General features: G+C 38.6%; 2 protein-coding genes and 2 long non-coding RNA genes across 5 annotated transcripts; all 4 read left to right on the forward strand.

Moving 5' to 3' along the window:
* The first annotated feature begins 4,570 nt into the window (after positions 1–4,570).
* LOC131680373 (uncharacterized) lies at positions 4,571–5,329 on the forward strand. The gene has a single exon (XM_058961089.1). The coding sequence runs from the start codon at positions 4,571–4,573 to the stop codon at positions 5,327–5,329; it is 759 nt and encodes a 252-aa protein (XP_058817072.1).
* Positions 5,330–9,144: 3,815 nt separating this feature from the next.
* On the forward strand, positions 9,145–9,743 carry LOC131680374 (probable E3 ubiquitin-protein ligase bre1). Its single transcript, XM_058961091.1, has 3 exons — positions 9,145–9,459; positions 9,517–9,616; positions 9,673–9,743. Exons 1-3 carry the CDS (start codon positions 9,145–9,147, stop codon positions 9,741–9,743), a joined length of 486 nt encoding a protein of 161 aa, XP_058817074.1.
* A 1,422-nt stretch (positions 9,744–11,165) lies between these two features.
* On the forward strand, positions 11,166–12,525 carry LOC131678605 (uncharacterized). The gene is made up of 3 exons (XR_009303690.1): positions 11,166–11,302; positions 11,360–11,539; positions 11,604–12,525. It is a non-coding gene; the product is annotated as an uncharacterized LOC131678605 (long non-coding RNA).
* A 4,214-nt stretch (positions 12,526–16,739) lies between these two features.
* Positions 16,740–23,861, forward strand: LOC131678601 (uncharacterized). Of its 2 annotated transcripts, XR_009303686.1 has the most exons (5): positions 16,740–17,026; positions 17,085–17,134; positions 22,436–22,518; positions 22,787–22,967; positions 23,026–23,861. It is a non-coding gene; the product is annotated as an uncharacterized LOC131678601 (long non-coding RNA). The 2 variants fall into 2 exon arrangements; XR_009303685.1 differs by having other exon boundaries at positions 16,740–17,134.
* The last annotated feature ends 4,139 nt before the right edge of the window (positions 23,862–28,000 follow it).

Genomic DNA, 28,000 nt, shown 5'->3' on the forward strand with positions numbered 1-28,000 from the left:
ACGTTTAAAACTTGGAATTAAATACATGATTACAGCAAATCTAGATGTATCTGATGGCCTTGTTAATGGTGCTACTGGTGTGCTAGAGGAGGTATATCATGATCCAGGAACGAATAAACCGAAAATTGCATTCCTAAGTTTTTCATCCAAACTTGTTGGAAAAAAAATTCGCGCGCGATATAACGACTTTATGATAAATGCTGGAATTAATACTTCATGGACGCCGATCATTAGAAAACAGTATAACCTTACTACCCATTTTCAAAGAGATTACCAACTGGTACGTGATCAATTTTCTCTGGTTCCTTGCGAGGCGTTAACAATTCATAAAAGCCAAGGGCAGACTTATGCTAACGTTTGTGTCGATTTCCGGAAATCTTGCAACTTAACCCGTCAGTTAGTGTATGTAGCGCTAAGTCGTGTATCGAAGCTTTCCGGCTTATATATATTGGGTAGGTTTTTCGGAAATATGAAAAGTAACAATACAATTGAAGCAAGTTTAAAGGAAATGCGAAGATTGCGATCGGAACGACAATTAAGTCTGGCATTCAACAACTTGACAAATGTAGATGGATTGGTAATATCTTATTTAAATGTCCGATCCTTACGTACAAGTATTAAACATATAATTTCTGATAAGTGGTATTTGAGGTGCGATGTTTTAGTATTCTCGGAAACTTGTACATATTCGAATGAAAAAATCATCATTCCTGGATTTGAACTCATTTATCGTTCTGATACACTTGGTCATCCTGAATATGTGAAGAAAAATATCGCAAAAGGTGTCATGTGTTTTGGAAAAGCAAACTTGAAAATGACAAACATTGAACCAGTAATATACTACAAACCGAACAAAGGAAAATATCATAGTCATATAGATTTAGTACACATGGATTTGAATGGAGTATCAATCATTACTGGATATAAATCACCAAAAGCTAGCTTTTCTGACTTCAAAGCTCAGCTAACGAAAATTAATAACTTCGAGAAACAGCTAACTATAATTATGGGCGATTTTAACTTCAATATTAATGACACTACAAGTGATGACGTGATGCAATTCAAATCTTTAATGCAAACTATGAAATTGACGGATAGTTTAACTGAAGCTACAACTATTCTTGGATCAAGACTAGACGTTCTATATTCTAACATCAATGAGCTGAAGGCTGGTGTATATGAATGCTATTTTTCTGATCACAAACCAATATTTTGTATAATACCAGAGAGGGAGAAAATTAATATTAATTCATCTGTGTTCAGAGGTATACCAAAAAATGATCACAGGGCTTCTGTAAGTAGTTGCTCAAGGGACATTTTATCTGGTAAAATAGCTTGCATGTCAGTGCAGTGCAGTGATAGTGATTTGAGCATTGTTGACCAAGATTTACATACAAAGGTTCTCGAGTGGTCGACTGAATCAGTCGAATCGGTATCAACTTTCCATAATTTTGACCAAGATGCAAGTAATTTGCTATTTGATTATCTTGATACATTAGACGTTTGGAATGGATCATGCATAGAAGAGATAAAACAGCTGCTTAAACCATACCATCGCTGTATAGATTTAAATTCACAATATTTTAAAACAGCTCGATTGCAAGTATATAATGCTGAACGTGATACATTATTCTCAGAGCAAATCCTGCCAAACTTTCGAGAAATCCCAATCACTGGTGACGGCAATTGCCAGTTCAATTCTATCTCGTATGCTCTAACTGGAAATGAGAGTTTCTCTGGCGATTTACGCATTTTAGCATTTAAAAGTGTCATAGAAAATATACAATTTTTCTCATCATTGCATTCAAGTGGTTTTATGGAAACCGATAGTATGGTAATGTTGTTGAAACTTTGTTGTGGTAATGGTCAATGGGGTAATCAAGATTCGTTATTTGCTCTGTGCATGAAACTTGAACGATGCATTTATGTTCTCGAAAAGACTGAGATAGCTTATAAAATGTATGTTATTAAACCGCGTGTTTCCTGTGCATCTCCTATAGTGCTACATCTTCGTAACGCTGGTTCTGGAAATGCTCATTATAATCTTATGCTTCCAATACAAGAAAACGTTACCTATGATTTTATCAATCTCGAGACATATGATTTGGCTAATTTGTTTACACACTGAAACATTACAAAACATAAAAAAATAAGTTCAAATAAAATGGCTCACTAGCTAAAGACTACTAAATTAGTAGAAGAGGCTGAATAAGAATTTTCATATTAGCTTAAATCTTCTACAATAGAGGTGGCTGAGTGTGCACATACCTTATTGAACGGTGCATATATCTTCTCGAAAAGACTGGCAGAGCTTATAAAATTTATGTTATTAAACCATGCGTTTCTTGTGCATCTCCTACAGTGTTACATATTCGTAGCACTGAAAGAATACAAGAAAACGTTACCTTTGATTTCATAAACCTTGAGACATCTATGAAATAAAAATACGTTGACATAAAAATGCACACTAGCTTTAGACTTCAAAAATTAGTAGAAGAGGCTGAATAAGAATTTCCATATTAGCTTAAATCTTCTACAATAGAGGTGGCTGAGTGTGCACATACCAATGCATTTTCCACCCATATTCATATCACCAAACACTGTCGTGCCTGGTCAAACCATTAAGAAATCGGCACGAAATCCCGAATGATTTCTGAATGTATTCCAGCTGTATAAAGTTGGCATCGAATTTTTCTTTGACCTGGAATTCATTCAGAAATCAATCAGGATTCCGAATCAATTTCTGAATGTATGGTTGGGGATGCGTTATTGGTTATGGTGGTAGTTTATGAGGCTGAATATCAGTACTAGCTAATTTCTTCAACTGAACCAATGATTTTATGCTAGCAAAATATTCATGCACATGAGTTGAAAAAAGAAACTGTATGTAGAAAGATCAGTAGTTTAGATTATAGATTCATGTTGTAGTTTTCTCAAATATAGATCTCTCTTATACTCATGCTTATGCTTGTGTTGTAGTTTTCTCAAATATACTGTATTTGTGTTTACTTGTGTTAAAGTTTTCTAAAGAGTGTATCCCAGTAAGTCAAGCTGATATTCTGACTCAACCCAGGCCATGTGACGTTGCCAAAAAACTCGATGAATACATATGGCCTCCGTTAAGCCAAACCGAACTGAGCGCCATAATTTTTCTCTAGCATTTTGCATGTTAAAATGAATTTTTAGATAACTTACCATTAACGTTAAGTTGAGGAACACTTATTTGCTTTCTTTTGCTATTTGTGTTCCCTAAAATAAATAGATGTGGGTCTTGCTAATGCTATTTTGGATGCGAAAGCGTTTTTAGACCATGTATTTCAAAATGGCGCTTGGTCTCTTTGGCCTAACACAGGCCATATCGTGTTTGATGATCCTCGTTTATTTCAAGATTAACGTGGGTTCGGATGCAACACATGAACTCTCTAGAGAACACACTATCGAAACTTGTTAAACGATATTCGTTCGCTTCATTTTTCGTCGTTATGTTAGACACTTTTGCAAACTTATCCCTATTTCCTGTGTTCCTATCCTTGCATGTAACTCCGCCAGTATATATTTCTCTGTAGTGTACTATTTGGAATGCATGATTTAGCAATCAAGTGAGTAAATAGCATAGTATTGAGAAATGTAACTGCCGGTCGCAAGCCCGAATAAAGGAGGAGTGATGCATTTCTGTTGTCTTTCACCAATGAGAGATTTTCTTTGATTACTTTTTCTTTTGTTCATTACTCGTTCGTTTCGACATTTACTACTAAACTCTTCGTATAATATTCTAGTGAAAACTGTCGGTTTTCGATATGAACTGAAAAATTAGCGCAAAGTCGTAATAATCGAAAGAGAAAATAAACAAAGAGAGGCTCTCAATGTTACTTACGATTTAATCTAAAGTTTTTCCAGAATAATTCGAACCGATTAGTTCTCTTCTGTAGTTATCAGATAAGGCGTGAACTTCTTTTCTACGAATTCTCTCATTCGACAAGGTTCTAGTTTTGATCCTTCAGCAAGCATTCTCTCGATATCTGGTAACCTTTTATTCCCCGATCGATAACAGCAGCAATATTTGATTCAATGTTACTCGACATTGGGCAAGTATACCAGTAAAGTATTTATTTTGATGCGCTACTCATTTTACTGAGTAATGTTTGTTTTAAACCATGATTAGTGTCAAACGAGTGTGTAGTCATTGACGAGTATTCAGTTTGTTTACATCGTGTTGACGTTTGTTTTTGCTCTAGAGAAAGTTGCATTTTATCTGTGTTTTACTTACCGTTTTTCGGCGAAAAAACTTCCAGTCGCTTGATGGACATTCCGTTTCGTATCGTGTACTGCTCACTAGTGAAATCCTTGTGAAAACTTTGAAATCCTTGTGAAAACTTTGTGAGTCTACGGTGAAATTGTGAGACTGCAACCTGTGTGTAATTCCCCACAAATAAATTTACTCGCTCACTTCGCCATCTGCACGCGAGTAGTGGAAAGTGTTCCCCACACTTCAAGTTTGCGCACAGCGAGACGAAATCTCGGGTGGGTTTTCAAAAGGTCGTAAGCGACAAAAGGCGGATTGAAATCAGCCATGAGTTTTAGTTGCAAGTCATGCGACTCTCCCGTTAATGGGATTGAGAAAATTGCATGTCGCGGCCATTGCGGATCGATTTTCCACCGCACCTGTATTCCCGGTATGCAGCGATCCGCACTAGACCTGTTGTCTAGTTTCAACAACAATCTGTACTGGCTCTGCGACGATTGTGCTCGCTGTTTTAACGAGTGGGTGCAGCAATCCGTTTCCGCTGCTCCCATTGTGAACACAAAAAAATTATGTGAGGCTGTAGATAATTTGAACACGGTCGTCTCAAATCTCTCGAGCCGTATTGAAAACCATTTTCCGGCCAATTATGGTTCTGTAACTCAAAGGGGGCTGTTTGTCAAGCGACTTCCGGAGGATCCGCCCACTCCGAAACGACGTCGCGAGAATAATGCTAAAATTCGCGCCACTGCTGCCGCGGTTTGCGGTACTAGAGCCATTCAGCGGGAAATCAGAACAGTTGCGGATGAGCGGGAGCAATTTTGGGTCTATTTGAGCCGTCTTGACCCGAGCCATACAGTGGAGGAAATCGTCGCCATGACCCAAGAATGCCTTGGAACAAGCGATGCACCCAAAGCAGTTTTGTTGGTCAAGAAGGACACCGACCTCACGAAACTCAACTTCGTTTCTTTCCGAGTTGAGCTTCCGAGCGAACTAAAGGACACTGCACTCAAAGCGTCCACTTGGCCGACTGGAGTACTCGTTCGGGAATTTAATTTTGACCAGCCAAAGCAGGATAGATTTCGCTAACGGGCTACTGGGATGCACCGCAGCTTGTATTATGGAAGCCCTCGATCCCCCCGCCACAGTCCAGCTACTGCAGCCAACGTTCACCAGTCGTCCCGGTCCTGTGTGCGGGAGTGGAGAAAGGGTCTTCCAAACTTCCCTCTGCGGCAAGTACCCATCCTTTCTGAATAATTCAAGCGCTAAAATGTTCCCCGATTCCAGTTCTCCGTTAATTGTACCGTATCAGCACCAGACGCCGTTCTTCCTGCCTGCGAAGCGCAGCTGTTTACGAGAGACACCTAGTTCAGCTGCATTGCACACATCCCACGTAATATCTCTTCGGTCACCGGGACGCACACTTGCCGCCAGCCGTGAGGAAGCCCTTAGTCCCCCCACCACAGTCGAGCCCTTCCTGCCAGCGACCAGCAGCCGTCCCGGTCCTGTGGTGGAGATGGGACGAGGGGTCTTCCGCAAACCTACCTCAGGCAAGTACAATGCATCTATGAGCTCTTCTTTGCCTCAAAGCTCTTCGATTTCCAGCATTGGTCAACGACGGGCTAAACTGCTGCTATACTACCAAAATGGTGGTATTAATTCAATCGTTGAGCAATACCGTCTTGCAGTCTCCGACAAGAGTTTTGACATCATTGTCTTCGTCGAAACATGGTTGAACGATGACACACTTTCCAGTCAGGTGTTTGGTACTGAATACGAGGTGTTTCGTTGTGACCGGAGCCCTAGCAACAGCCGAAAATCCACCGGAGGCGGCGTATTAGTAGCGGTTAAAACCAGCTTGAAGGCAAGAATCGTCGAGAACACTTCTTGGGATTGTCTAGAGCAGGTTTGGACGATTATCGAGCTTGGCGACCGTAAGTTGTACTTGTGTGCGTTGTATGTTCCACCCGACCGCGCTCGTGATACCGAATACGTTGAAGCACACTGCAGCTCAGTTTTTACTATCCTCGAAGATGCTAACGCTGTTGATGAGATCATGGTACTAGGAGATTTTAATCTTCCTAGCATTTCATGGAAATCTTCCCGTAATGGATTTCTTTATCCGGATTCGGACCATTCCGTTCTCCACCCATGTGCAGTGAGGCTACTTGATAGCTATAGCTTAGCCACGTTAGTACAAATCAATCCTATTGCCAATGAGAACAACCGCCATCTCGATCTTTGTTTTGTCAGCGACCAGGTTTCCGCCACATCAATAGTGACGGCTCCCTTTCCCCTAGTAAAACCAGTGGCACATCATCCTCCACTGATCGCCACGATTGATAGCTCTGTTGTGCATGACCGATATATTACCGCTTTCTGTCTCCTACAATTTCCGTAAAGCTGATCATCGCAGTATCGCAGACCTTCTTTCCACTATCGATTGGGAAAATATTCTGGACCCCGAAGATGTCGAAACCGCAGTTCAAACCTTTTCAAACGTTCTGGTGTACGCTATTGACAGGCATGTTCCAAAGAAAGTTCACCATCGACAAACCGGCCCTCCATGGCAAACGAATACTCTGCGACGGCTGAAGTCTATAAAAAGAGCTGCCCTGCGGAGGTTTACCAAGTATCGCACAATATCACTCAGAGACTATTACGTCAGTCTCAACCATGCGTACAAACGAGCCAGTCAACACTGTTTCTATCGATATCAGCAAAATATTCAGCGTAATCTCAAGTCGCATCCTAAACGTTTCTGGAAATATGTGAACGAGCAGCGCAAGGAATCAGGACTGCCGTCGTCTATGACTTTCAATGGGAACACAGCTACTACATCTCGAGACATATGTTCACTTTTCTCGGAAAAATTCGCGAATGTATTCACAGATGAGGCACTAACTATTGAGCAAATCGAACTCGCGGCTAGCAGAGCTCCACTTGTGGGTCACACTCTGGGAGCTATCGATTTTAATGCAACGATGATTACCAGAGCTTCCTCTCGACTTAAGTCATCTTTCAATCCGGGACCCGACGGGCTCCCCTCCGCGATACTGAAAAGGCACATCGAAGTTTTGGTTGCTCCGCTTCTTCAGATCTTTAGAGCATCTATTACTAGAGGTATTTTTCCATCTTGCTGGAAATCAGCGAACATGTTCCCAGTTCATAAAAAGGGCAATAAGCGAGACGTCAATAATTACCGTGGGATAACTTCATTGAGCGCTGTCTCGAAGTTGTTCGAGCTGGTGATTATGGAACCTCTTCAGGCTCACTGCAAGCAGTACCTAAGTGACGATCAACATGGCTTCACGTCCGGGCGGTCAACTGCATCTAACCTGTTATGCTTAACATCCTACATAACAGAGAGTATGGAACGTCGCGCTCAAACTGACGTCGTTTACACCGACTTATCCGCCGCTTTTGATAAGCTAAACCACGATATCACAATAGCAAAAATGGAGAGATTTGGAATAAATGGCAGTGTTTTGCAGTGGTTTCGATCTTACCTCACAGACCGAGAGATAGCGGTTGTCATAGGAGATTGCCAGGGCCCTATATTCACTTCTACGTCAGGAATACCTCAAGGGAGCCACTTGGGACCGTTAATGTTCCTGATTTACTTCAATGATGTACATCTAATTCTGCAGACTCCCCGATTGTCCTTCGCGGATGATCTCAAGATTTATCGCATAATTCGTACAATTGAAGATTGCAGATTTCTCCAACAGCAGCTTCAAGCCTTTGCTGACTGGTGTACCATGAACCGCATGTATGTAAACCCGAAGAAGTGCACGGTAATATCGTTTTCACGGAAAAAGGATTCGATCTATTTTAAGTATCGTCTTCTAGAAACAGAAATCGAACGCGTCAGTCACGTGAAGGACCTGGGAGTGATTCTGGATTCTCAACTTACGTTCAAACAACACGTCTCCTACGCAGTCGGTAAAGCGTCTCGAGCGCTAGGATGCATCTTCAGGATAGCCAAAAATTTTACTGATGTTTATTGTCTCAAATCGCTGTACTGCGCTTTATCCCGATCAATCCTAGAATATTGCCCTGAAGTGTGGAGCCCAAACTACAATAACGGCGTTGAGAGAATTGAAAGCGTACAGCGTCGCTTTTTACGCTTCGCGCTCCGTAGATTGCCGTGGAGAGATCCTGTCCGATTACCTAGCTATGAAAACCGGTGTCAGCTGATTCAACTGGAACCCCTTTATGTTCGAAGAAATACAGCAAGAGCTTTGTTCATCGCCGACACTTTGCAAGGTCATATAGATGCCCCAGCTATATTAGAACAAATTAATATAAACGTCGCACCACGAACATTACGCAACAACATTATGCTTCGATTACCGTTCAGACGCACTAATTATAGTATGCATGGAGCCATCACTGGTCTACAAAGGATTTTCAACCAGGTTGCTTCAGCTTTCGATTTCAACGTGTCTAGACAAACTCTGCGTCAGCGATTTTCCAGACTTTTTAATCACATTTGACTTTTTTACCGTTTTTGTGAATTATTGTATGACCACTATTTGTGTATATGACTTGAATGTTAGTAATAAGTTTATTATTAAGACCAACATCATTGGGGCTTTGGTATGCCTGTTGGTGTATAAGACTAATAAAGAATAAAGAATAACATTACGCCTTATTATTGTTAATGGGGTTCCAGTTCAGCCGGAATTTAAATTTCAGGTTGCTTTGACGCAGAAAAAGATAACGGTCGCCTAGCAATAAATAAAACAAACTGTTTCGTTGCATCGGCCAGATAGGTAGTGTTTTTCTACGAACCGGTGATTTTTGCAACTTTAAGAAGGTTACGGGTAAGTCTCTTCTTAAAACCGGATCTCAGAGTGAAATTCTCTTTCCCTTTCTGGTTTGGTGTAGATTTATTCAAGATGAGTGAGCAAGAGATGGATATGCTGGACATAGAAGATGATCTAGTGGAGTTGTGCGAGGAGCAGAACGAAGAGCAGCGGAAGAAAATGAGCATTAAACAACAACAACCGCAACATCAGCAGCAACAACAACAGCCACAACATCAGCAACAACAGCAGCAAAAACAACAGCCACGACAACAGCAACAACAGCAGCAACAACGGCAGCAACAAAAACAGCAGCAACAACAACAGAATAACAATCGTCGGAAGCAACGAAACCAGCGTGACCAACGTGACCAACGGAACCAAGATCGGGCACGTGGAATTAGCCTGGTAAATATGTGCATATTTAACTCTAAGGCAAAATACTTATGTCATCTAAATTCACAGGAAACTCGTATGGAAACGTTCGAGCGACTCGCTCGTCGTACAACTGCTCTCGGAAAGAGCGTACGACGAGCAATTGAGGCAGAGCGGTTGCCCGGCCACCGTATGTATGACATTATATTTAATTTGATTTTCATTAATATTCCCTATTTCTTGCAGTCATTTTGGGATACATGAACCGATATAAAAATGTTTGTAAAAATATGGATTATGAGCTTAATAAAGAATGAAATTAATAAATAAAAATTAACCTGTCGTATTCCATTTGATTCAATTCGGCGAGATTCGAAAATATTTGTGTGCGTTTATGTGTGTATGTGGGGGCATATTCTAGAACTAAAGCCACATCGGTTCTTCGGTGATGACTGAACCAATTTTCACTAACCTAGTCTCAAATGAAAGGTATAGTATGCGGCAGGGAGTATCACCCTCCATTTACACCCCTATCTCCTTCCTACAACAAACCACCTCCCTCCCACACCATGGCATGGGTGGGAGGGGGGTGGTTTGTTGTAGGAAGTGTGTCCCCCTCCCCATCCCACTAAAAGCCCACCCACCACCCAGCATTCCAAAACATGTTATCATGTAGACAAAATTGAACTCATGTCTGCTGATTGAATATTATATTTGTATTTTTGAAGTGTGTCAGCCTTGACATGTTGCTCATCAGGTTCGTGGCAGTCGTGCATATGTATATACGTGCCAAGTATGATAAGAATGTGTCATTTCCACATTTATATTGAACATAACCAGCTTTATTAAATGATTGTTTAGATATATGAGAAAGGCACAATTACACCACTAGGTGGATTAAAACAGGTTTTTATTGAAAGCTTTGGAATAAATCGTCTTAGTTTCCTAGAAAGTAAACCGGTCACTGTGAGAACACATCAAACGCAAAACTTTTGTCATCTTCGTAGATTGTTGGCTGGTATCTGCATTCTGCGGCTAGATCAAGGTGTCTTGGCGAATATAATTTTCAACCTCTGTAGAATTCGGATTATGGGAGGTGGAACGTGTTTCTTGATAAAATCTCAAGATTTAACAATGTACTTATAAAAGTACCATTTGGGTGAAAAATCAGATTCCCATATTTTACAGGTCGTATGTAACTTTACACAATAGACCTTTCTCGTCAAAAAATTTTATTTGCTCAAAGGCTTAAGTTTTCATGCGCGAGTCTATTCTGCCTATTGCGGCGAAGATTTGGCGCCTCTAACTATTGAAAAAATAAAAAATTCTCTGAACTGCCCAATTCACCCCGTATTCTCATGCCTCGTCTTACCTCATTTCCCCATACAATTACACCATTAGAATGAATTTCACGTGGTGAATATTGGTTTGGAATATCGATGCAACCAATGAAAGGTGGGAACATTAGTCTTATCTGAGGGGGCTAGTTTCTTACTAGCAGAATTTAGTATCACTGCCGGGTCTGCGGTATGTTAATATTTACATCACTATCCAATCATAATGAAGCAAGGTATTACATGTTTTTGTTTGACTTTTCACTCATCTTCATTTTGATTCAAAAAATGACAACCGCAATCACACATAAAGAAATGTTTCCACCTTTCTGCACTACACCTTGTCTTGGATGAACTCTCTCGGGGAAGGTAGAAAAAAAAACAAAACAATAAACAATAATTCAACCGTCGTCGGGTTACGGATGTTGTAGGAATTCGGTTTTACCAGGAGAACACTGTATAACTGCGCTATTATTACAGTTACGTCGATCTTTGGATGCTGCAGAATGATTTCAAAGATGCAGGTGGTTAGTTTTATGCAGGTATGCTTTTTTTAATTGTCAAATTGCGAAAGAACTAAAACGAAACATAAATTTCAGTTCACCTGCTCACGGCTTTATTTCGACTAGGGCATCGCCTTTCCGAGGCCTCTGACTTATCTGTGGGCCTTAAGTGCAGCAGAACGAGTTTGTGAGGACTGTTAGTACACAGATTGTACTAGAACGGAGTGGCAACCTGATAGTTATAATCATAAAATTGAAGGCGCGACATGATTAGTTGTATGCTGAGTCGTTTGGTTATCTACAGTTATATGATGACTAATTTTTATTTGGATTTTTACAGAGTTTGAATGTTTACATCAAGATGCCGATATCAAAATTTTTGGGCATTTTACGTTATGTGGTTATCTCCAGATGATTATGATGAATTTTGAGTACAACACCAAATCGAGCGCCAGGAGGTTTGTCCTAATTGATTCGTCGTTTTCGACTGGTAACATAGTGATTTGTCTTGAAATTTGATACTCATGCAGAAACTACTTTGTGCGTAATGGTAATATGACTGCCTGTGTGCCGGGGCACGAACGTCCATCGGACGTTCATATCGATCGCTCATCCGAAGCGATATTCTGTTTATGGAGCACGTTTTTTGTTTTACGGATTTTCTTGAATAGCGAAGAAATGAACGATTTACGTTGAAATATTGTCGTTGATTGAAGTGCTCCACTTTGTCACGGTGCCAATTGCATATTTTTTGCGTATTTTCAAAAACAAAGTGAATTTAACGTTTGTGCTTCCAAGTAAAAAAAATTTGAACAATCCTGCGGAGAAATCCCGTGTACTGAAGTGGCAAGATTTCGAAAAAGAGGACGACGATGCGGACAGTTTGCGAATGTTAATGGCCAAGATGCCACGAAAGATCGAGTGGTGTAGAGGAAGATTAGGAATACATGTTCGATGCTTGCTGGTTAGGAATTTAAAGAAACAGGGAGTTCCTACGATTGCTGCTGCTGCTGTTGGCGTCGCTAGTACCTAAGGAGAACAATAAATTTAGTCAATCAATTGTTTTTGGTATACCAGTTTTTGTATAGTAGGCCACTTCGCCTTGTCACACGGATGCGAAAGGAGCGATATAGTAATTCGTCACCATTCAGTATACGATATTGCCCAACTTGATTTACATGGCGATCGCCACGTTTCTCCCATATTCTGAACAAAGCAAACCGTTTAAAAAGCTCCGTTAGCGAAGGTTGAGGTATTATTTTGTTGAGTCAGTTTAGTCTAAATATGTGATTGTTTATGAATTTTTTAAATATAATAAATGTATTGCATGTTTTCTTGTCTGTTTATTATTCGATGATATTATAAAACACAATGACACTTTGAATATGTACGGCATAGTTAGTTATACTCAGTATCGAATCTTCCGATGGGTAAAAAAACGATTTTTCTATATCCAGTACAGTTACCTCATTCTTGTTCGTATTTAAATCGTTTGGGGTTTTGGTTGATATGCACCGGGTTAATTTGGCAGAAGTGCAACACTTTGAAGTTTTTCAAGAGGGCAACACGAGGGACCCTATTCTCACAATCACATCATCTAGTAACCAGAAGAAAATTTCTTTCTAGTGACTTCTAGTGTTAGCATAGAGCACCAGTTCACAGTATTACACCAGTGCATAACCATCGAAAATATGTTATAAAAATAGCATTGTTCAGCTTCGCCGGTGTTCGGCAGGCGGATCGGTTTATTTTAACACCGCTGAGAGAACCCGATGAACCAAGTAATCGGCATAGAAATGAACGGAACTAGCGATATCGGTGTGCACTGTGATTCTTGCAAGAGTGAAAAAGAATGCCGTTTTTGCTTCAGGCGAAACTGATGGGGTTTTCGATTGATTGACACCGGTGTAGTGGAGTGCACTAAAACTGCACCGTTTTTGAACTTTCTAGTAGAAGTGCAGAAAACTGGGTATGTTCCATTGACACTTCTGCTAGAAAGTGCAAAACCAGTGCAATCCACTACACCGGTGTCAATCAATCGAAAATCCCATGAGTGAGGTTCTAATCTCAACTACGGCTAAAATGTAAATGTGTACACTAACAGTGGTTGGGGTTAGAACCTATCTCAGTTTCGTGATCAAGCTAAAACGTCTCTTGCCAAACAAGAGCATCTTTGGATTATTCGCTTGGCAATCATTAAACTCCTTGCAGAATAAATTGCGTACGGTTGGGAACTAGTATAGTATAAAGCGATCTATGTTAATGAAGCATTCCGGAGTATGCCTGGCAAGCTGTTCATATCCTATCCATGCGATTTTGTCAACGAAAACTGATTTCGCATTAACACTTGACTTCAAACGACTACGTAGGTGATTACTTTGATTAGCTGTTAATGTGGTCCGCGATAATTTTTTTTAATCGCACGGGTTAAGTTTTATTCTTAAAAGGATTAAACTTGTTAAGATCGAAGATCAGAAGAGACCTAGGACTGACAAAAAAATGACATGAAATTCATTCAATTTGTTTAATGTCTACTAATGAATATTGTACCGTGGCCCACCACTTCATTTGCAGTGTTGCCGATAACATAATCCGAAATATGTAAAACAGTGCTGCCTAAATGGATTTTTTGGCTCCCACCATTCTTGATTTGGTGAAAAAAATATTCAACATTCTTGCATTTTGTAATTTTTAAAAAATCATAAAAAAATGAAGAACTATTTAAAATAAGTTTTTTTAACGGAATTGTTCTTAAAAATGTGAACTCTTTTGATAAAAATTAAGAAAAATGGGGGTTAGGTCTGACAAGAAAGGTCTATTCTAGAGAAAATTTTCAATAGGACGTAAGTAACATTGAGAGCCTCTCTTTGTTTACTTTCTCTTTCGTTTATTACGACGTCATTACAACACTTTGCACTAATTTTCCAGTACATAGCCGACGGTTTTTACTATAATATTATGCAAAGAGTAGAGTAGTAAATGTTGAAATGGCCGAGTAATGAACAGAAGAGAAAGACCCCAAAGAGAATCTCTCATTGTTACTTACGTCCTATTGAAAATTTTCTCTAGAATTATTCAAAAATGTTTTGCATAGGTCCTTTTACTATAAACGTAGGTGCTTATGAAAAATTGTCTAATTAAATGACACCTACGTCCTTTTTCTATGTGCGTATCTCCAAAATTTTGCGACTCCAAAATAGATGTATACCTTATGAAACTAAAAGGACTTATGCGTTATTTGGAAAAATGTGACGGATAAAACATGCACGACGTTTTGTAATTTATGTAATAATCTGGCTAAAATCCGTATTTAGAGAATCCGGTTCGTGTGCTACGATAATGATGTTAGAAAAGAGTGGTCTAATGGGGATAACTCATTTTGATTGCTCTTGTCGCTTACGACCTTTTGAAAACCCAGCCGAGAATTAAACAACAGCTGGAGAAGCGAGACAAAAACAAAAAAATATAACACTGCGTCACCTCGCTGCTGGGAAACTTGCAAAGCCAGCCGATGCAGCGAAATGAAATCTGAAAATCACAGAACAATAGGTTTGTTCCAGTACACGGAAGTCACTCCGGAGTAAACAGAAGCAACAAATTCTTGCTCCCTTTTACTCCGGTTTGCTACCAGAAGAAGAAAAAAGAGAAGATGAGAGAACAGGAACGACTTTCTCCGGAGTAATTCCAGTTTCTCCGTGTACTGGAACAAACCTAATAATAGTCTGTATGACTACACTGAAAAAAATCCAAACTTTAATTCTATTTGCTTCAAACCGCTTAAAATGCATATGAAGAAGAAATGCTATTGTTATCACGCGCACACATACCTTCTATGTGTCAACTGTATAAACTATGTATGCACACACATAAGTTATATATGCATATTGTTATAGAATGGGGTTTTATGTGCCTAATAGTTATGAAATGTAAATGTAAGATTAATATTTCTTGTAAATACACACATTAAGTTTATGTTCCAGCAAATAGTGTCTATATGCCTCCGTTAATTGCAAAAATCTATGTGTAAAATCAATAGGCATAACGTTTACTTTTTTTTTGAGTGTACACACTATACTTATCTGAATGATATTCCGATTAGCGATTAGCGCCCATAAAGTATTCAACGAAAAGCAAAGTATTTCTCACAAATTTAAGCGATTGCTTCCTGCACTATGTACACACAAGTTAGCATATTCACTTTCACAAAAGCAATGTATTCGTAAGATGAATCTTACATGAGTGGTATGAATGATCACAGAATAAATCGACTTGCTTTCATCATACCGGTCGTTCCGCTCCTATTGAATCGTGTGAACGTTATGACGTCGACCCAGGGTGGCCAACTCTACGGATTTTCCCGTAGATCTACGGATTTCTGTCCTTTCTGCGGATTAACTCGTGAGATCTGCGGAATTTTCAAAATTTCTTCAGAATTCTACGAAAGTAGTAAAAATAATACGTATTCGATTTTTTCAATCACTTTTTATTTCATGACATCAAATAGATAATCATGCATGTTTTGGATTCCGAAACCAATCGAACTGTTGATGCATTTGATTGCCAATTGACAAGAATCTCAAATTATATTTCGGCAAAATTTGACTGGAATTAAATCTAGAACATTACAATAAAAGTTCGTAAAGTTTGTTCATTTGGAGTATAGAGCAACGCGAATTCCTACAATGGACGATGAGGGCTTTCTCTCATGAAGGCAAATGAGGTATACTATTGGTACGTTTGAGCCAATATTAACTCTGGGTTGAAAACTTGGATAATTTCTTCGATGATAAACAAATTCATAAAATATTATCGGACTCTATAATTGAACTTCATTATATTTCTGACGTTGTGTGATAGATCATCGATGAACTCAACAGATTGTTCGCATCGAGATAGTCTGAAATAGTATTATAGAACAGAAGACTGAAGGTGAAACAAACATTGGGATATTTTGTGGAACCAGAAAATCTTGTTCAAATTTGTGCAGTTACTGAAACCAACCCCAAAAACTTTGAACATGTTCGAAGATTCGATCGTAGAGCAGCACTCAAAAAAAGTAATCGTTATGCCTATTGATTTTACACATATATTTTTGCAATTAACGGAGGCATATACTGCCGTTATACGCATAATTGTCCCATGTATATAGGGAATCCCATAGAACATGGGACAGTTATGCTTCTAGCGGCAGTATAGACACTATTTGCTGGCACATAAACCTAATGTGTGTATTTACAGGAAATATTAATCTTACATTCACATTTCACAACTATTCGGCACATAAAACCCCATTCTATAACAATATGCACATATAACTTATGTGTGTGCATACATAGTTTATACAGTTGACACGTAGAAGGTATGTGTGCGCGTGATAACAATAGCATTTCTTCTTCATATGAATTTTAAGCGGTTTGAAGCAAATAGAATTAACGTTTGGATTTTTTTCAGTGAGTGGAAGAGCCCACACTGAAAATCAAAGTTACCTATTTTTTGGGTTAAATTTGCTCACTGGAAAGTTTATACATGGGCAACCCAAAATTAGGTAGAAATTTGAACATGGCGATTACCCATAATTTGAGTTGCTCGCTGTGAACTTCGTGTTGGGTAGGAATTGAATAATGACGTCTACTCAAATTCAAGTTCATCGCTTTGTACTTATATTTTGGGTAGTCCATTTCAAACAAAGTAGTAGGTAATGTTTTTGACAGCCATTGTTATTGTTGTGAATCAAATTGCATGAAGTGGCTCTGGAAAAGAATGGTAATTATAATGCATAATGCAATAATTTCAATTAAAATTAATGATTAATTTATTTCAGCCTAGAAACTTAGGATAAAGCAATTAGCGCTGGATCTAAAACATGAGTCGGTGAGTACTGAAACGTTGTTTATTTTTTGCTTGTGGGTTCATGTTGAGTTGCTCATAGTACTTAAATAGCGGCCACCGCATCATTCCGAAACCCGATCGGACCTCGAAAGACACATTGAACTCATGATGGGACGTTGATGATTCATATTTTTTGGAAATGTCTGAAATGCATATCGCTAGAGTTAAAATAGAATATAACTACTAGAGGGTAATGGCAGCGGCTAGCGGTGATTAAATATTTTCTCGTTCTTACATATGATGGGCCCATTAGATTGACATTTGTTGCCCTTGACACACGCAGGTTAAAGTAATGAGTAACAATAGCAGCTACAAAGCGATACAGTTTGGCAATTATATGCCAAATGTTCCAGGCTGCAACAATTCTAATTCGAGTCTATTGATCAAAAGCAGGCAAAAACCTCAAGCGGTGTGAATTTAGTAAACGGGGTAATTCTAAAAGATGCGACGAAATGTTGAATGATAAAAGGTCGAATATAGCAAATGATTGAAAATAACAAAGGTTCCAATGTTACTAAAGGTTTAATGAAACAAAAGTTTAAAATTTAAAAAACAGAATAATGTATTCTCACCGTTATGATGCGTCACCTCGCCTAGTTTGGTGAGGTGAGAGCGAAAAAGCGATCACCGCTGTCACTTAGGTGACTATAGTCACCCAAGGTGACAGAAGTCACCTGGCAGAGCGATTCCAATAATCATTTTGAGTGACGACGGTCACCGTAAGATGGGAAAAAGTGACTAAATGCACGAAAAAGAATTATCTATGTTTAATTCCACAAATTATTTCTTCACTTTTAATCAAGATAAAATTTTCATTTTAAATCAAGGAATTTATTAAACTAAAATGGATTTTTGGGTTGGATCAACCAAAATATCTATTACATTAATCTTACAGGTTTTGTTATCTGTGTTTTTCGAAGATCAACCAAATTATTGTTTATTTCAAATAAATCAGTGATTGAAGCATAAACATGCGTCTGATTGATTCCAAAAGTCTTCCTGTATTAGTTCGACAATCCTTGCTGGATTGAAACAAAGAGATAAAAGTTTGTTCTGACTAATAAGAACATTGTTTACACGTGCGACAAACAATCGAATTCTGAAGCGATCGAAAGTAATTTGTTTTTGATGCGTTACATCGAAAACAAAATCCCAAAGAAAATATACTCTCCAGCGATTTGTTGGATTCAATAGCAACAAAGGTCAAGTTGGCATTACTGCCGGATTCGTTGAGTCGTTCGAAGTCGATATCAAGCGAGCATTTGACCGAGGAACTAACTGAGCAAAAGCATCCCGCGGAAGTAATGGTCTTACGCGAGTAGGCCGTCGCTATGCCGAAGGTTCTAAACATAACAAAATTCTTCAGTGGTAAGTTACTTATCATTTAGTCTTGCGCAATGAGTTGAGAACAATTTATTCATTTGAAGGTACAACGAATGCTACGAAAAATCTGCTGTTGGATTTTTCGACGCGTCAAAGAATAGAACAGAGACGATCGCATCCATAGAGTCTTGCTTGCTTTCAACTTCATTTTATAGAATAACTCTGCAGAAGACACAGTTCTAGTAGTACGAGATATTCGTCAGGCTACAGCGACAGTGGCGATGTTTTTTCACGCTTAAATAGTCCTTATAGATGCTACTGAAATTGGCCCAGAATAAGTGAATTCTGCAGATGAACAGGAGACACTCGATAGTGTCACGGAAAATATACCGATTGTTACTACTGAAGTTGATGCGAATGTACCAGGTGAAGGAGCGATGGTTGAAATTATATACCCTGCAACAAATATAATTACATTTTGCAACAAAATTGGTGTTGACTCAACATTTCAAAACCATTATTTTGAACGTTTCTTATATTTAAAACAACGAAATGTACAATTTGAATTGATAAAATAGTTTTTTTTTTCATTTCAATGTTTGATATGTATTGATACAAATATTTGTATTGTTTAAAGCAACCAAACGGACTTATTGAAACAACAAATTTGTATTTTTGTTTCGATTGTTGTTATGATGAGATCAATAAAACATTTTTTTGATTCAACTTTTTTTCATGTTTGAACCAATAAATTATTCAGAGTTATTTCAACAATTGTTTTATTTAAATTAACAAACATTTTTTATTGAACACTGAACAATTTGATTAATTTGTTGCTTTAACCCTCATTTTATTCGACTTTAATAATTATTTTTCTGCGTGTGCTCACCTAAAAAATGTAGGTGATTAGAACCAAAAAGTGTTGCGTTTACTTTCAGATTTTTCTTTTAATTTTCGGGTAACATTTCCTTTTGGATAATGGCAGTTGGGAAGTTTCTGAATGACGTAAATTGAAGATAGGCGTTTTTTGAAATTCAAGAAGGCGGCTTATGGTTACAACCAAACACTTAAAACCACCGCTAATATAGGTGCCATTTGAAAGGTAGTGTTTATTAGAAGGCAAAAAATGATGATTGGAGCCATTTAAAAATCCAAGATGGTGGATTCCGATTATCACAAAACACTGAAAACCACCATCAGCATGGGTGTCATTTGCAAGGTAGTAATTAGTAGATGGCAAAAATTGATAATAGGGATCTTTAGGGGTGTGCGGGTTAAGGCATTTTCTGATGCATATTAGTACCGTGAGTTAATATCTCAGTCCCTTTTCAATTTTAGGCCCAAAACTATTGAAAAAACATGTTTTAGTTTGTTTCCTTTTACGACAATAACACATCCAAACCCATGCGACTTGCACAGCTCTATAGGTTGCCTTATCAGATCTACCATAGTTTGCAGATGAAACTTGGGATGGCAGGCTGCTAGCTGATTGCAAAAGTACCAGATCATAGACTTTTCTACGGCTCATGTACGTAGACGTCACATGACACAAATACTACTTCACAAGCTGGTGGAAAATAGTAAACAAAGACGGCAAAAGTAAATGGGATTGTTTTCAACCAGTAAGCTGCCCTGGTGTTCGTGAGACTGGCCGACAAGAACTCAATGCCGTGTGGGGTGCTGACCCGGTTGACAATGAGGCGAACGAAATATTTGCAGATACGTCATTTAGTAGAACAACTGTCAGTTTGTTGGTTGAATTTAATTTGGTTTTTTTAAATTTAAAAATCAGAAAAGAATAATTAAGGTTTAAGAATGATATGAGTGTACTCGTGAGGACACCCGCTATCAGTACATATGAAACACTGACATAATTTTTCCAAATTAAAGATCCCGATTGGCGCCATTTTGAGTTCCATGATGGCGACTTCCGGTTACTACAAAATATTGAAAACCATCATCAATATGGGTGTCAATTAAAATGTAGTGTTTAGTAGAAGGCAAAAATTAATGATTGGTGCCATTCCGAAATCCAAGATGGCGGCTTCCGGTTGCCACAAAACACTGAAAATCACACCCAAAATGGTAGGTAGTTATTAGAAGAAGGCGAAAATTGATGATTGGTTCCATTTGGAAAACCAAGATGGCCGCTTTCGGTTATCACAAAACACCGTAAACCACCATCAATATGGGTGTCATTGGAAAGGTAGTAATTAGTAGAAGGCGAAAATTGACGATTGGAGCCATTTGAAATCCAAGATGGCGGCGTTCGGTTACCACAAAACATCAAAAACCATTATCAATATGGTTGTGATTTGAAAGGTATTGATTAGTAGAAGCCAAAAATCGACGATTGGCGCCATTTTGAAATCTAAGACGATTGACTTGGTTTGTTTGATAGAGCCCATCAAACAAATTTTCATGCAAGAGGTGACAGAATGGGGTCAATGCACTTAAAAAATCGGGGGTAGACTGAATCAGGCACAGACAATATCGGTGGCTGATAATATCGGATCTTCCCTATATTTCTAAGTACTTCGATAGTACCATTAAAAATAACTATGTTTCTAGAATCATCCATTTCGTAAACTAGCATTCGGTGAAATGGAAATCATCGTACTGACGCTCTTCCTTTTTTCAAATCATCTATCTATTGCTTTTAACCCTTTCATTCCCAAAGTTTTTCTTGTGCATGTAGGGTTTCAAAACTATTTTTTCTTGAAAACAGTGATGTTAAGAAACACGAATTCTTTTTTCATAAAGATAGGAGCTTCCCTCGCAGCACTAGAAGCTGCTCAATTTCTACCTTCTAATGGTCAATACAATTCCCCTAGAATATTCGATTTGAAACAGATTTTGCTTAGTGACCGCACCCCACAACCCATAACTCTGGAATCGGAAATCGGATCGAGATGAAATTTAATAGCCATTTAAGGGGATAAAACACCTTTCATTTGAGACCAAGTTTGGTCGAATCTCCGAAAAACCAATGAGACTGTAACTCTTAATTTGGACACTTCCGCCGGGGCTTCCGGAACCGACGATGGTGGCCAATGTGACCAAAGAGACTTTGAATGGCTGTTAGTGACCTAGTACTACAAATCTAAGTAGATGTGGCACCAGTTTGAAAAAGTTTTCACCTTTATACATTCATTACAGAATTTTTTAAAATCAACATTTTCTGCGTGATCGTACTCTTCACTCTGTAACTCCGGAACCGGAAGTCAGATCCATTATAAATTCAATAGCAGCCTACAGGATACACGTTTCATTTGAGACTAAGTTTATGAAAATCGGTTCAGCCATCTCTGAGAAAAGTGAGTGAGATTGTGGTCACATACACACAGAGAATTGACGGACTGAATCGAATGGTATATGTCACTCGAGCCTCCGGGTCTCCGTTGAAAAGACGGTTTTCAGAGCAGTTTTTCTATTGAGAAAGGCAAAACGTAAATCGTACGAACAAGTTATAGCAAATAGTGATACATTTAACACTTTTATAATGAGTGGCTCATGTCTCTTCAGATTTGACCGCACTTACCGCTTGATGACGTCCCAGTTTGATATTTCTTTTGAGTGGTTTGAGAAAACTGAGAAAACGAAAATCGTCAACGCAGGCCTGGATACGGTTAAAGAAATATAAACACATTTTGGTAGCCTCGCATCGTTTTCCGGAGCAGTTGGATATGTAAGGATATTTATTATTTTAAATCTAGTCCTGTAATTTAATTCTATTAATCGAATCGTATATTTAAAGCATTGTCATCAATACCCCCAGGGTTGCAAAATTGATTCGGTTCTGTGACTCCGAATCTAAAGAATATGGCGTGCGACATCGAAGAATTTATTCCGTGCATTTTAGGTCGTCTTGTTTCAAACACCTATTACATCTATCTAAAGGGAAAATGTTGCAAAATTACACAAACTAAAAATTAAAAATTGACGCGTTTCGTTTTGCAGATGATGATCGAGTTGCACTTTTTGTTGCCAACGAACGGAAAACAAATAAATAATTGAAGAAATTTTTCTCCTCAAAATATTTGGTAAGTAAATAAGAACAGTTTTGCATGTAATATAAGTTGTTATCAAGGGCGTGGAAACGACATTTATTCACTATTACTTGTGGATATACTGGAAGATAAACTAATGGCGTTTTCGTTTTTGACTCTGCACTACACCAGTGTAGTCGGTGCTACACTCATTCAAACCTGAGTGTAATCAGTCTATCTCTTTTTTTGCACTACACCTGTGTAGCACCAAGAACAAACGAAAGCGCCATAAGACTAATTTAATTTCTACCACTTTTTATAGATTATTTCTGCTGCCTCTGCACTCCTTGCTGTCGTTCGATTCCGTTCACGTGGCTTCGACGTGCTGCCTCGAGGATCGGCAACTCGTTGGTAGCGAGCCGCGTGGCTTGTTTCGATATTCCACCTGTTGCTATGGGCCTTGGTTGCCTCTAGATGACCTCGCATCTGCGTGGTGACTTCAGGTATGGTTAAGATGATCGGTTGTGGTATAACGTATATATAATAACATTTTTTTTTCAGGAAACTATTCAGTCATGTCAAACTGAGGCTTCCAATAGTCAACACCGGTGAAACAACGTCATCTCGGTTATTGACTTCAGATACATCGAGCAATACGGAACATTTGAACAAGACTGTAGCTTACCCGAGCTCCGAGCCACTACAATTCCATTTGACTTCAGTCATACCGGCTGGAATATAATATAGAATTCTGGCTGTCTAAGAGACAAGTATTTTAATTGTGCATTCATTTTTATTTGTTTTTTGTTGATGATTAATTCATTTCAAATATATTTGTAGTTGGAACTGTGGCCACATTTGCAATTATGGTGCCACTGACATATGAGCAAGCGTATGGGGGATAGACCACTAGTGAATAATTGTTCTTAAACCTGAGGGGTAACCACCCATATTGATGGTGGTTTTAAGTGTTTTGTTACCAGCCACCATCTTGGATTTCAAAATGGCGCCAATCATCAATTTTCACTTTCTACTAATTACTACCTTTCAAATGACCCTCATATTGATGGTGGTTTTCAGTGTTTTGTGGTAACCGGAAGGCGCCATCTTGGATTTCAAAATGGCACCAATCATCGATTTTTATCTTCTACTAATTACTACCTTTCAAATGACACCCATATTGATGGTGATTTTTAGTGTTTTGTGGTAACCGGAAACCGCCATCTTGGATTTCAAAATGGCACCAATCATCAATCTTTGCCTCCTACTAATTACTAACTTTCAAACGACACCCATATTGATGACGGTTTTCAGAGTTTTATGGTAACAGGAAGCCGCCATCTTGTATTTCAAAATGGTGGCAATCATCAATTTTCGCCTTCTAACAATTACTACCTTTCAAGTGACCCTCATATTTATGGTGGTTTTCAGTATTTTGTGGTAACTGGAAGCCGCCATCTTGGATTTCAAAATGGCACCAATCATCGATTTTTATCTTCTACTAATTACTACTTTTCAAATGACCCTCATATTGATGGTGGTTTTCAGTGTTGTGGTAACCGGAAGGCGCCATCTTGGATTTCAAAATGGCACCAATCATCGATTTTCATCTTCTACTAATTACTACCTTTCAAATGACACCCATATTGACGGTGATTTTTAGTGTTTTGTGGTTACCGGAAACCGCCATCTTGGATTTCAAAATGGCACCAATCATCAATTTTTGCCTTCTACTAATTACTAACTTTCAAATGACACCCATATTTATGGTGGTTTTAAGTGTTTTGTGGTAACGGGAAGCCGCCATCTTGGATTTCAAAATGGCGCCAATCATCAATTTTCGCCTTCTACTAATTACTACCTTTCAAACGACACCCATATTGATGGTGATTTTCAGTGTTTTATGGTAACCGGAAGCCATCATCAATTTTCGTCTTCTAACAATTACTACCTTTCAAATGACCCCCATATTGATGGTGGTTTTCAGTGTTTTGTGGTAACCGGAAGCCGCCATTTTGGATTTCATAATGGCACCAATCATCAATGTTTGCCTTCAACTAATCAATACCTTTCAAATGACACCAATATTTATGGTAGTTTCAAGTGTTTTGTGATAACCGGAAGCCGCCATTTTGGATTTCAAAATGGCACCAATCATCAATTTTCGCCTTCAACTAATCAATACCTTTCAAATGACACCCATATTTATGGTAGTTTCAAGTGTTTTGTGGTAACCGAAAGCCGCCATCTTGAATTTCAAAATGGCGCCAATCATCAATTTACAGCTTCTACGAATGGCTACTTTTCAAATGATACCCATATTGATGGTTGTTCTTAGTGCGAATGCCAAGCATCCATATAATATATATTGGAAGCCTATATTTTGGGTTATCCGAACGTTACAGAAATTTTGGGTTATCCGCTCGTTATAAATTTTGGGTTATGCGCTCAGTACTCAAACTTTGGGTTATCCGCTCTTTACTCAAATTTTGGGTTATCCGCTCAGTACTCAAATTTTCGGTTATCCGCTCAGTACTCAAATTTTGGGTTATCCGCTCAGTACTCAAATGTTGGGTTATCCGCGCGTTACTCAAATGTTTGGTTATCCGCTCGTTACTCAAATTTTGGATTATTTCATCGTTACTTAAACTTTGGGTTACCCGCTCTGTACCCAACGCTTGGGTTATCTGTAACCCAAACTTTGGGTAGTCCTCACACTACCCAAAATTTAAGTTCAAAGCTTGTTACCCAAAAGTGAGGAGATGCACTTTAGTCCATTTTGGGTAGGATTCTACCCAAAATTAGGTAACGGCCGGTAAGCGTGCACTGAAACGTCCAAAAAATTGTTTCAAAATCGTTCAACACGGGTCCAACGATAGACGTTCGTTGAACGGTTATTTGGACGATGTCCTTCATTGGACGTTTTTGAAACCAACCGTTCTTAGAGGGAGGCTTTTGTGCCTTTTTAAAGAGAGGTTGCCAATATCGGTCTGAATATAAACTCTGGCAAAATTTATTTATTTAATTAATTCATCTGAAAATACATAGTCTTAATGAATAAACGAAAATCCAATTATAATAACGAAGATCGCGATATTTTCTGTGCGAATTTTTGCGACGGTTCACCAAAGGCGAACAGATCCTCAACTGTGGAATTTTCGCATACATGCTGATATCGGTTCGTGGAATCCAAACACCGTACGACGAAACCTTGGTTGAAGCAAGCCAGTGGAGCGTAGATGTCGTTGCGAAGCGTGGAAGTTAATAAGGGGTAGAATCTTCGGAGAGTCGATTTCGTTGTTGATCACCTTCGCCACAAACGCTGCTTGTTGAATTTTTCTCCTTCGTTCTAATGGATCGGGGCCGATCAGGCGGCAAATTTGCAGGAAAAGAGAACAACTAAAGTTCTGTTCAGTTGTGAACCTGGATGTCGTTGGTGCAGATTGGGGCATTGCAAAAGAAATTGTTTTGACATTAAAAATGTCTTACTCCACTATCTGGGGCTAGGTGTCATTCTAAAATCTAAACTATTTCCCATGTAACGAAACTATGTAAGGTTTGCACGCTTATAACTCCGATATTACGCTTATACTACTCATTCATACACCAACCGATTCAGAAACACCTAACTTAAATATTGGTAATAATTTAATATCTCCCCAATAAAAGTAGACTTTTGGAAATTGGTAAAATTAAAAAGTTCACGAAAAACGGTAAAAATACCATTCGTGACGCAGATTTCTCAGACACAGCCGTCAAAAGAGGGCAGCTTAGTTGCTCAATGAAACACGAAAAGTCATAAATAGAAGCAACGCATGTCCGTTTAAATCAGTCGTTGCTCTTATCCCACACGAGCAACGTCGTCTCCGGGCGATGCAATAAGCGCTATCGATTTTCGGTAACGTTGGCATTTGCACACACTCGCACCTAAGTGACTAAACCATATACGGTTAGTTTATAAATAGAGGTGACGCGTACCCGTTTGAATCAGTTTTTGTTCTTATGTCGAACGGGTAAGATTATGGCTGCAGCGTCTGGGCACTACAATAAGCGGTAGACGCTATGCATTTTCGGCAGCGGTGGTCGTGTGCGGATTTTTCGGGTACCAGCACGGTGTCACAGAATGATTTGCAAAGTGGGTGGGCGGGGTGGTTTGGATTTAATTCAATACGGTGTGTGCTGCTTAAGTGTTGCGTTTGAAAAAATATATTTTTATGCATGCGTGTGCGTTGTAACTTGTTAATCCATGTTTACGGCGCTTTGTAGCTATGTAGGGTAAAGAGCCTATTGGTTTTCATATTTCGGTTATATGTTTTTTATCAGTAAGGCATCTGAAAACGTGCTTCTGTAGTTATTGCACTGTTCAGCAGCGTAGTATTTTATATAGGAGAGTACACTCAGGTTTTTTTACGCGGATTTTGAAATTTACGCGGTTTTCATTAACGCGTTTTTTTTTAAATTTACGCGGTTTTCATTTACACGGCCTGTATCCCCTGCGTGAAAAATCTGAGTGTAATTGCATCGGAAACAATCACATTCCCAGCAGAACTTTTTGTTTTCTAATTTCAAACACTTTTGTTTCGTACTGCACACAACGGAAAATTTTAAAACAGAACTTACCGTCCCAGCAGCAGTTGAAGCGGGTGTTCTTTTTCGATTCAAATTCAAGCCATGTCTTAAGCGTTACTGGACTTAAAATTGTTTTCCCAGTTTAACCAGTCAGAATATCTGTCCTACCCTATGTATTTAAAACACAGTTCTAATTGCGTTTTAAGGTATACAACAAATACGGTTGGGTATACTAATTTAAATTTTAAAATAAATCTGTTTTAAATTATGAAACAAACCGCTGTACTGAAGATATAATTATGTCAGTCCTATTACCACATAAAACACCTATATAACATAAAACGCTGCAGAATTGGTTTAATAATACAATGTTTACACTACAGAGTTATAACACGTTTTAATAATTAGCAACAAGAAAAATGTCACCAAGATGGCATAAAAACCCGTTTTAACTGGTAGTGCGAACGTTGCATAACAATGTAATTTATCAAATAATTTCATTTTTCCACCACTAATCGATCAAGAAATACTTAAACTTAAGATTGTTTACTTAAGTTCATTAGTACATTATTGAAAATTTAAATGGAAAATGAAATTTCATATTTTATGGAGAATCTGTATATTTCCGTTGGCGGGCGTGGGTTTCCTCATCACAGCTCTCAATATGGAACTTTTCTTTTGAATATATTTTCTGGACAGACCAGCCTATTTTTACTAGATGGATCAGCCAAATAATGCCAATCACCTAGTGAGATACTTGATTAATTAATAGATTACCGTTAAAAGACCTTCAATAAATAATGTTTTGATGGGGAGGGTATATAGCAAATTGTTACATATGAAAACAGGCGAGTGAACAAGAACGTGTGTCGATATGTGTGATAGATAAAATTCATTTGCACGCTCTTGAAAAAAGCTATATTTTTAATGTCACCGTGGTCGTGTCCTGTACACAACCCTTTAATTT

This window comes from Topomyia yanbarensis, chromosome 2 (assembly GCF_030247195.1).
Source record: "Topomyia yanbarensis strain Yona2022 chromosome 2, ASM3024719v1, whole genome shotgun sequence".
Classification (NCBI taxonomy): Eukaryota; Metazoa; Arthropoda; class Insecta; order Diptera; family Culicidae; genus Topomyia; species Topomyia yanbarensis.